We start from the raw sequence: 10,128 nt of genomic DNA, 5'->3' as shown, positions 1-10,128 counted from the left end.
TTCGATTACATTTGTTGATTACGTGCAATGATGATATTTGGGGCTGACTTCTCACCATGATTAGGGTTTTTGCCTCCGTTGATTTGAGCTTTTTGTGGCTGAATCGCCAGAAAAACTTGACAGCATTTCGTCTTGAAAAAGCAGGTGAATGTTCATCTCAGCCCCCGAGGAACTTTCGAATAGTTCCAAAAATTTGAAAAAGCTGGGGAAATGTACCATACGTGCTTGGAATGTTCAGGACTCCGCTAGGGAAGGCTTCTATTTTGTCTGAGCCAGTTGTTATGCCCCCACTACAGGAATCGTTCAAGAAGGAAGTGCTTGGATTTGCACTCTGAGAATGTACTCAGAATTCCGTGTTAGAATTTTAACAAATGTGAGATGACGACGATGTATTTAGAATATGAGATTATGCTTAACACAATCAAATATATTATTCCCACATTAGTGGTGAATAAAATAAAGAAACAAATGGGCCTAGCCTAGCCATCAACATTTTGTATTAGTTGTAACGACTATTCCGTGGAGAGATAAGGTTATGTATAAGTCAAGCGAATCTACCGCGTTTAATAAAAGATTTTTTATTATTATTGAATTACCGCCAAGACTTATCAAGGATATTCATATTCATGCCCTACGGAACTTGCTTCTGAAAAGTATGTGCACTGCACACTTAAAGTGTCTCCTATTAGAAATCAACAAAAGGAAAAAATGGAATAAGAAATAATGGAAATATAAATAAAAAAGGAATAAAAGGATGAAAATGAAACATCATATTCTCCTAACCACCCTTTTTAATTCCAAAAAAAAAAAAAAATTAGAAGGGTTATTATCATGAAAAATCCTAAACTGGTTCACATGTGATAAATTTACCCCAAACTATTTTTTTACCACGAACAGTTTCAAATTGGTACACTTGTGAAAAATTTACCCTAAATTATTTTTTTGACCACCAAAAACCTTAAACTGGCATATATGTGATAGATTTACCATAAATAATTCTTTTGACCATGAAATACCCCAAACCGATATACTTGTGATAAATTTACCGTCCGTTAAATTGAGTTAATATCACAAAAAATCTTAAATTGACAAACCTGTGACGACAAAGGGTAAAAATCTCAAAATGGTATATCCATCAATTGTCACGTGTCATTCAACTGGATAATTTAACGATTAAATTTATTGAAAACTAACGGAGGGTAAATTTATCATAGGTGTACCAGTTTGGAGTAAATTTATTACAAGTGTATCGGTTTGAGATTTTTTGTGGTCGAAAATAATTTGAGGTAAATTTATGTGTATTAATTTGAGATTTTTCGTGGTATTAACTCAAAATAAAAGGGTTAGGTTGGGGCCAAGCCACTTGGCCAACCATTGACAAGGGACACGTGGCACTCCGTAGGAGAAGATGACTTAAAGTGCAAACACCAAAGAGAAGGATGAAATGAAACATATTCTCCTAACATGGACTAAAAGTGAGAACTCAGCAAAATGTTGGCCTTTTTAATTCTTACCCCTGTTCTTGTTCTGGTTCAACGCTAGCCTCGACTGCGATCCGCTCCCCCTGCGTCAGCCTTAGCCTCAGCCCGAAGCTAAACCCTGCAAAAGCCCCCCGGCCATGGACTGACGATTCGATCTGTGACCTCGTCGGTTGCGGTTGCAACCACAATGGAGCAGCTCAGATCGCTGCTTCAAATGCTAGTATCGATCCCGAGATGATTGTGAGATAGATTCCGAGTCACATGGCTTTGGCTTCTCTCATCGCCAAGCATCGGCGAACCGGAATATCAGTTGGGTGTTTCAATATTAGAGCGAACGCGAAAGGGGTAGCCAGAGAAACTCGAGGAGCTTCGCCCGCGAACGCCGGTGGAGCGAAAAGTCTCGGACTCGTGCCTTCTGTGAGAAATATTTATGCTTGTGTTATGATATGAAAGCCTGTTCTCTTAGGGTTAGTTCTGCGGTTGATTGTAATTTTTTCCCCTGTTTTGGGTTTGAATATTTAGGGTAGAGGGGACCTCAGAGTCAATGGACGTTCAGGGTTTGCTTTGGATTCGCCGGCCAGAGCAAGAAGCATTTACACTGTTGAAGCTCTTCAGAAATCAGTGAGTTTGTGTTTTTCATGAAAATGTTGTGCTTGACGTTCCCCTATTTTTACGTTTTTTTGAGTTTCTCTGCTATTGGATTTTTTTCCTAGAATTTTTATGCTCGTCATTCCCTGATTTTTACGGTCTTTTCGCACCATGTAAGCTTGCATGCATTTCACATCATTGGTTAGCTGATTTTGATGATTATGCACTTATGCACTTATAAGAATGTCGAAGTGTTCGCATAATTGCACCACAGCAGAAAACGCCATGGCCTTGATGTGATTTGTATGGGAGGATAGACTTAAATGATGCAATTGGTGGTTAAGCAGCAGTAGTTGGATTGACTTGAATACCTTTCGTCTAACAATTAGAGAGTTTTAACTATGGCCGGTTTAAGTTTTACAAATTTGCCTAAAGAGTTGTAAACCATAAGTACCTGTCACCTTATAAAACCATATGGATGTGTCATGGAATGTTTGGTTTGGAGTTTGACAATTGAAACTGCTCGATACTTGTTCATTGACAGTTCAGAGTAGTAAGGATGGAAAATGGATATGACTTTTCTTGTACAATCTCTGATGTTCAAACTCAATATGGATTGCACAGTTATCGGTGCTTCTTATATGATCCTGGGCATTCACTGAGAAGGAAAGAGAATTCAAAGGATCTAAAGGTCCAAAAGTGAAAACAAAGAGAAATCTTTCAGCTATAACTTCATATGAATAGTGGAACTACGTAAATCATTTAAATGCATACTCATACATGATCCTATTCTCTTTTCTTTTATGATGTCATTTTTCTGCCAAAATAATTTTGTCAACAAGAAAAACAAGTAAATTTTGCTATTAGCCTTCTTTTGAAGTGGTAGCATCAATGATTGTGTTTTTGTAGTCTAATTTTTCTGACTTCGATTCTCTCACTGCCATATTACATGTCTAATACAAATCACTGCACATTCATCGCAGTTGGTTTCATTTGGAAATGAAAGTCTCAATTTAATGCTGATGCTGGGAAAATTCTTTCGGATTGGAAGTAATCTTCTTAGGAATTTTGTGCAGTTATACACAACTCAGGCCTCTCCTGATGATGAGGAAGTGATGGACCACTTCTTGTGTACAGTTCTTACAGATATAGAAAATAACCCCACATCGAGCTGGGAAGCCTGTTTTATTTACGTTGATAAGCTGTGCAAATCAGGAAATTTCTCATCTGCTTTGAGGTTGCTAAAATTATTGCATGATAAGGGCATCTTTCTAGGTCAGAACGCCTATGATTCCCTACTCGCTATGGCTACAGAAGGAAATGAGATGGACTTCTCATCTTACATTTTTAAGTATCTGTTGGTGTCTCGTGAATCTTTAAGTTCAGCTGCTTATCTAAGTATTGCCAAGGTCTTTGCAAAACAAAGTGAGCGTTCCCATCTTCTCAGATTTGTCAAGGAAATTACAGAGCTGGCTTCTCCAAAAAGCACACCTGTTCTGAATAGAATCATATACTCCTTTGCTGAATGTGGGCAGATTGACAAGGCCCTTTTGATATTTGATCAACTCGAGAGCGTAAAATGTAAACGAGATTTAATTACATACAACACTATTTTGGATGTCTTGGGTCGTGTTGGTCGTTTAAATGAAATGCTCCATGAATTTGCTGCTATGAAAGAAGCCAGCATTAGCCCTGATGTTGTAACATACAACACATTATTGAACAGTTTGCGGAAGGCTGGTCGACTAGATATATGTTCAAGTATCTGGAAGGAAATGAAAGAGAGTGGTGTGCAACCGGATTTGCTTACATATACTGCACTTATTGAGTGTTTTGGCCGCTCAGGGAACGTTCATCAGTCATTGACTCTCTTCCATGAGATGAAGCTGAAGCAGATTCGCCCTTCTATATACATCTATAGGTCACTAATCAGCAATCTAAAGAAAATGGGTAAGGTGGAAGTCGCAATGGCCATTTCCGAGGAAATGAACTCATCACTTTCAGAACTTGCTGGCCCAAAGGATTTTAAACGAAACAAGAGATAGTATAACACACAAGTTCCTGGTCTCGAGTCGAATCTGAATATCTGCTATTAGCGACATTTTATGCGACAAGGCAAAAGTACTGCGGAGCAGGGCAGCACTTCATTTATTCAAGTGATATGTAATGTAAGTCCTGGTACACTTTATTCCCCCCATCCCCTGCGCGCCTCTTTCTTCATTCCTTATATGGTTGTTTTCAACATTTAGGTGATCTGTTGATCTTGTACACCATATTACTGCGATATTATCAGTTCTTAATTGGGATCCCAGCAGGGTAAAACATACATAATTGAGCAAGTAAAAGCTACAATTGCTGATGATGCTGCTCTTCTAGATGTGCATCACCGACTGGAACTTTTCCTTCTGGATACAAGCGGAAGAAGCAAGAGCTGATCCATAATGTTGACTCGTCAGTCCAGTGGTGGTGCAATCTGTTGGGGTCACCCTCTGGCATTGTGGAATACTGCTGACTGAGATTTTCTACACTCGTGAATTGTGGTAGCTAAAAATTGTTATAGACTGTTAGCACTGAAAGGATCGACTGCAAAGACGGCTTCATAATTTAAGAGGCAGGGAGGCCTGCCTTGTTGAGGTTGTCATTGCCACACTCAGTTCACTATTTTTGCAAAGTCATGCCTCAGAAATGAGCTGGTTTAACTTCCCTTCTCTCAACTTTATTTCTACAGGTTGGTGGCAGGAGATCTTTTGGGGGCTTCCCTTTGAAGTTATCTGTGCTATCCACAACGTGGACCTGATTTCAGGACTTGCATCCATGTTTTCCATTTGCGAAACTCTGCCTACCTTTCTGAATAAAGCCCGGCAAAATCATCTCAAGGCGAAGTGAAGTGATTAGCGCTTGTGCTGACGTATGGTGGGCACAACATTGTAGTTGGTGAAACAATTTTCCTTCCCAAAAAGATATCATTGAATGGACGACGAAACAAGTAGGGAAGCAAATTATTTGCCCCTTGGTTGCCTTTTGATTAATTGTGACTGCAGTTGGGGAAGATAAAATAACTAATAAAGAAGGACTTTGTCTTTGCTACGTTTTAGTTTCCTGTATGCCATGTTAAGTAGAGCTTGTATATTGAGGGTTCAATGAAGTTAAGTCTTCTCCAGCATTGGGGGTTAATACTTCTTTGCTGGAATTAACTGGGATCTTGGCTTTGTGTATTACTTCCTCTCTACTTCCAGGTCATAAGGTCACCGGGTACTAGATGCATTCTTTTTCCTGTGTTTTAAATCAGGCAAGAAATCGATTGTCGAAAGAGGAAACATTTGAGATTTCAAATCTAGGATTTGGGATTTCTGCCATGTATAGATTTTGCGAGAATGTGATTGATTTGTTATTTCACCTGGACATATGCAGTACGATCGTTGGAGTGCTGGTCCGATTAATCCCCATAGATACATCCACTCCACCCATTAATAACCTTTTCATTTTAGAAGCAATCCGTTTGGAGTACTGGTCAGATCACACGAGAACAAAACAAACATACAAGATGAAAACCGTGTATAGAAATTAGCAGCATAACAGTCAGTAACATTTTTTTACAAGGAGGCATCAATGGAAGAAGTCATACATTTATTAAAGGTTCTCTAGCATTCTAACTAAATAAATCCAATCCCATAATGCTGAAATCCCACTTGGAGACTGGAACTCGGATTCTCCTCTTCAGCCATTGCCAATGTCTGGTCGATGTCCATGTCCAGTCATAACGACATATCGCCGATGGATCATACAGTTCATTCCACAAGCAATGGATGAGTCTATATCAATTCCCTAATTTGTAGTTTACATTACACAATGCATCATGTGTTTTTTTTTGGGCATCATGTATGTTGACAAAGCCTGTAAATAGCAGTTAAAAGCAAAAACAACAAAAGCCATAAATGTTCAGGAACAAGCTATAAGTTTTGTGCTGTGATTTAACTCCTACTCCTTGGATTAAGAGAAGGAGCTGATGACAACACATAGCTTTATGAGTTTGTCAGACTCTAAGCCCACTATTGCAACAGGGTAAGAGTATAGTTAAACTCACGGACCAGACAGGATGATCCACTGATTCAACATCAACAACACTTACTTTTATCCCAAACTAGTTGAACCCAAAAATAAATAAAATAAAAGCAAGATCAATCGATGGCCTCAATCGATGATCCACTGATTGACTGAAACAAAAACTTTTTCATAAGAGGAGGAGAGATCAATCGATGGCCTCAAAGATTTAATGTTGAACATTCAAACAAACGTCAGCAGCAGATATGCTCCAGTCGTCTCAACACAAATCTTAACCCATCGACTAAACTGGCGATGCAAATCAAATTATCGACCAAGTAGGCTTTTCCTATCTAACGAGGACTTGGTCTGGGCTCCACAGACGCAGCAATCACCAAAACACAAAGCAACTAAGAACAGCAAACGTTACAACAACAAACAAAAGACCAAGCTAGCTTGACAAGAGTCTCCTAGTCACTGGCTCCTCAAACACAAGACACCATAACAGCACAAAATGCGTAGCAGAAGGTCCAGATAGATCCAGGAGTTTCATGGGATGGTGCAGGATCCCAAGTGCAACCAGGGATCTCGGGTTATCTACACCTAACCAGCTAACAACTAAGGTCTGATCGACTGTTTCAATAAAACGAAAAAGACTGATTGTAGCGGATGTTTTTAGAGGCAAAACAAGGGAAAAAGATATTGCCCCCACGTTAACACCGCCATTACTATGTGCCTCCATGACTAGCCTCATTTTCATGGCGTAGTACCCATCGAAAACAAGCTAAAGGTGTGGCGAGGCACCACAAAAAACCAAATAAAAAGGCCAAATTTACGCGTTGAGATGCGATAGATGGGGTAGAGAGAGACATGGTTGATCTTCTGCGAGTGAGGCTTCCAAAGAACCCTAGTGGGAGCAACCACGTAGCGCAGACCGGAGCTTATAAAGGCAAAGCAAACAGCTTTGCTGCTCTGCCCGGTTTCACTCGGCCCCTTGCGGAAAGCTGGAGCCCAATCATTTCGATACGGGCTAACTCATGTTAGATTCGGGCCGGGCTTCCTCATCGGGCTCAGCTTTCTCTTGTCCAATTTTCTCGCCATCCCCCGGCCGGAGGAAGCTGCCTGCTCTCGGTGTCTCGTCGGAGAGCGTCGATTCTTCTCGACACAACACGAGAATTTACTGGAGCGCACCCGCAATTCCCGAGAGAATCTCAATATGACAGGACATCTTCTACTAGTGGACACTTTGTCGTCGCATGGGCACCAAATATAGTATCTTGATACCCCATGAATTGACAGAATCTTAAGAAGTATACAGTAGAGGTGCTCTTAGCCATTTACAAAGAACTCACTTTTCTAGTTGGGCACGGCAAAAGCACCATCCTACAGTTGCGAGTGCATCTCTAGGGGTGTTCAATTCCAACTGAAAGTCAAGAACAAGACACTTTCCACAATTTGTGTAATCAGAAGAAGATGAGCTGACTGCAGCAGCCGCGGATTTCATCCTTTTTTTATACATGAATGTTACAAATGTAGGAGCCAAGAATCTGTCAGGGAACTTCCTCGATTTAGGACAAGCCACAATTCCCACCAAAAGTACACAATCCCTTGGAAGGGACATCAGAACCAAGTGTGCTTTAACAGGTGACATGCCACTGACTTTGTATACAACTATACCTACATCCATATAAAATGTCCCTTTTCTTGATAAAGACTCAAGTTTTTCCTATCCCAAGTAGGCAGTCAAGGTAGGATGAGGGAAGGCATAGCGACACGGCCATTTAAACACTTGTCCAAGTCGACAAAACAGCACCCCAGGGGGGCGTGTAAGAGATACTCCTGCCGCCGCCGACTCAGCTTCTCCTTCCCTCAATCATAAGACCAGAGTATCTTCCTCCTTCCCTTTCCCTTCTTTTTGCTCAGGAGATTCTTTTCCCTCATGAAAGCTAACATCCAGCTATAAGACATCCAAACCCCCAAGTTACAAACCAGATAGAGACTGCTTACAATCACAAATCCATGCTTAGGTCATATACTTCCTTCAGGTGAATGTCATATTGGCAAAGGCTGGAAATTAATGCCATCAATCGTGTTACACCACCCAGCTACTACCAGAATCAGCCTTCACTCCCTTCTCCTTCATTTCCCTTCTAACTCTCTGGGCCTCCTCGTACATCCCCATGCTAGAGTAGATTCTGGCCAACAGAACATAATTAGCACAATTACTAGGCTCTACCTCAGATAACTCTTTCCCAGCAATCTCTCCAAGCTCCACTTCCCCATAAGTCCGGCATGCCCCTAGAAGAGCTCCCCATGCTTTTGCAGTCACCTTAACTGGCATGTCCTTTAAAATCTCATAAGCGTCATGTAACCTCCCACTTCTGCTTAAGACATCCACTAAACATGAATAGTGATCGCTACTTGCTTCCAACCCATAAAGTTTCTGCATTCTAGCAAAGTAACCCAATGCTTCGTCCGCTAACCCTGCGTGGCTGCAAGCTTTGAGTACTCCAAGAAAAGCGATACCATCAGGTTGCACACTTGCCTGCTCCATCTCCGCGAAAATCTCCAGTGCAGTTCTTGCCTCCCCGTTAATTGCGTAGGCCGAGATTAAGCTGCTCCATGCCACCACATCTCTCTCCTTTGTACCATCAAAAACCGCAAGGGCATAACCGAGACACCCACATCGCCCGTAAGCCTCCATGAGGCCGCTTCTCAACTGATGGTGAGGATCAATGTGGTTCCTTATCCCATAACCTTGAATTTCCTTAATCAAACTGAGAGCAGCCATGTCCACGCATGCAGGCAATAGCGCGAGCAATGTCATAAGGTCCGGCTTCAAACCCAGTTGCCGCATGCGCCAATGGAACCTAATTGCATTGGAAGAACCTTCACTACATAACGATAACCCTGCGATGATAGAATTGAATGTGGAAACATCAGGCGCAACATCCATGACCTCGAATAACTGCAAGGCATCATCAACTCGATTAGAGTGCGAGTAAAGCGAAATCATAGCATTCCACACGAAAGCATTTCTCTCGGTAATTTCGTCGAACAGGTGGCGGGCGGCCGAGACAGAAACGCATTTGCCATACATGTTGACGAGACAGCAGCCCACGAAGTGGTTCGACACGATAGACGATTTGACGACATGGGCATGGATGGAGGCGCCCAGCTGAGGGCGGGAGATGGCGGCGCAGGATTTGAGGACTGAGGAGAAGACAAAGGGATCGAGAGAGAGGGCGAGGGAGGAGTGCATGTGACGAAAAAGAGCGAGGGCCTGGTCGTGCGAGCCTTGGCTAACGTAAGAGGTCAGGACCTTGGTGAGAGATACCAAGCACGACGAGGAGCTCGAACGGTGCATGACGAGAGCACAGGACAGCCTACGGAGTTCTCTGCCACTACTAAGGTCTAAGGGTAAATGGACACGAGTAGAAGGTGAATTAGCCTAGTGAGTAGAGTCCAAACGTTCATATCCGTGGAAGGATCAAAGAGTAAAAGGTGAATGCGTGAAAAGAACGGAGGGCCGTGACCAAATTTTGGGTGATCACTGACCCAATACATACATCAGAATGAGCTCGAAATCATGGCCGGGACTATTCAGACTAAGGAATTTCGAATCGGATCGGATAAGGCATGGTAGGTTGGGCATTAGTTTCTTTTGCCCTACTGATTTGTACTTCGTGCGGTGCATTATTTAACACAGAGGACGAAAAAGTTACATAAAAGAAAGGTCCAATTAGGGAAATGCAGCGTCATGTGGCCTTCGGCAATCATCTCGAGGTTTTTGCTTTTCAAAGTTTCACGGGCTTCGTATTAAAAATTAATACTTTGAGACACTTTTTTTCCGTAAACTGCTCGCTTATATCACATGACTAATTAGTCAAGTAAAAATATCTTCAATATCAACAATAATTTATGTCTAAATATTTTTGTGGACGGAAAATTAATATTTTTATAAGCGATACAAGAACTTTGAAGAAAATATTTTTCAAATCATTTATTTTTCGCAAAA

General features: G+C 41.6%; 2 protein-coding genes and 1 non-coding gene across 6 annotated transcripts; 1 reads left to right on the top strand and 2 right to left on the bottom strand.

The window, feature by feature from the left end:
- The first annotated feature begins 1,501 nt into the window (after nt 1–1,501).
- Nucleotides 1,502–5,259, top strand: LOC115752297 (pentatricopeptide repeat-containing protein At1g11900). 4 transcript variants are annotated; one of them, XM_030690423.2, is made up of 5 exons: nt 1,502–1,898; nt 2,004–2,102; nt 3,053–4,237; nt 4,363–4,703; nt 4,798–5,259. In XM_030690423.2, the coding sequence occupies exons 1-3, from the start codon at nt 1,743–1,745 to the stop codon at nt 4,112–4,114; spliced, it is 1,317 nt and encodes a 438-aa protein (XP_030546283.1). In that variant the 5' UTR covers nt 1,502–1,742; the 3' UTR covers nt 4,115–4,237; nt 4,363–4,703; nt 4,798–5,259. The 4 variants fall into 4 exon arrangements, with proteins under 4 accessions (XP_030546283.1, XP_030546282.1, XP_048127402.1 ...); XM_030690422.2 differs by having other exon boundaries at nt 4,319–4,703; XM_048271444.1 differs by having other exon boundaries at nt 1,757–1,898; nt 3,133–4,237; nt 4,374–4,703.
- Nucleotides 5,260–6,023: 764 nt separating this feature from the next.
- LOC115752383 lies at nt 6,024–6,127 on the bottom strand. The gene has a single exon (XR_004016734.1). It is a non-coding gene; the product is annotated as a small nucleolar RNA snoR97 (small nucleolar RNA).
- Nucleotides 6,128–6,281: 154 nt separating this feature from the next.
- On the bottom strand, nt 6,282–9,502 carry LOC115752299 (putative pentatricopeptide repeat-containing protein At1g03510). The gene has a single exon (XM_030690427.2). It carries the CDS (start codon nt 9,475–9,477, stop codon nt 8,203–8,205), a length of 1,275 nt encoding a protein of 424 aa, XP_030546287.1. The 5' UTR covers nt 9,478–9,502; the 3' UTR covers nt 6,282–8,202.
- Between the last annotated feature and the right edge of the window lie 626 nt (nt 9,503–10,128).

This window comes from Rhodamnia argentea, chromosome 10 (genome assembly GCF_020921035.1).
Source record: "Rhodamnia argentea isolate NSW1041297 chromosome 10, ASM2092103v1, whole genome shotgun sequence".
Classification (NCBI taxonomy): Eukaryota; Viridiplantae; Streptophyta; class Magnoliopsida; order Myrtales; family Myrtaceae; genus Rhodamnia; species Rhodamnia argentea.
This window is presented reverse-complemented; position numbering and strand designations above follow the sequence as displayed.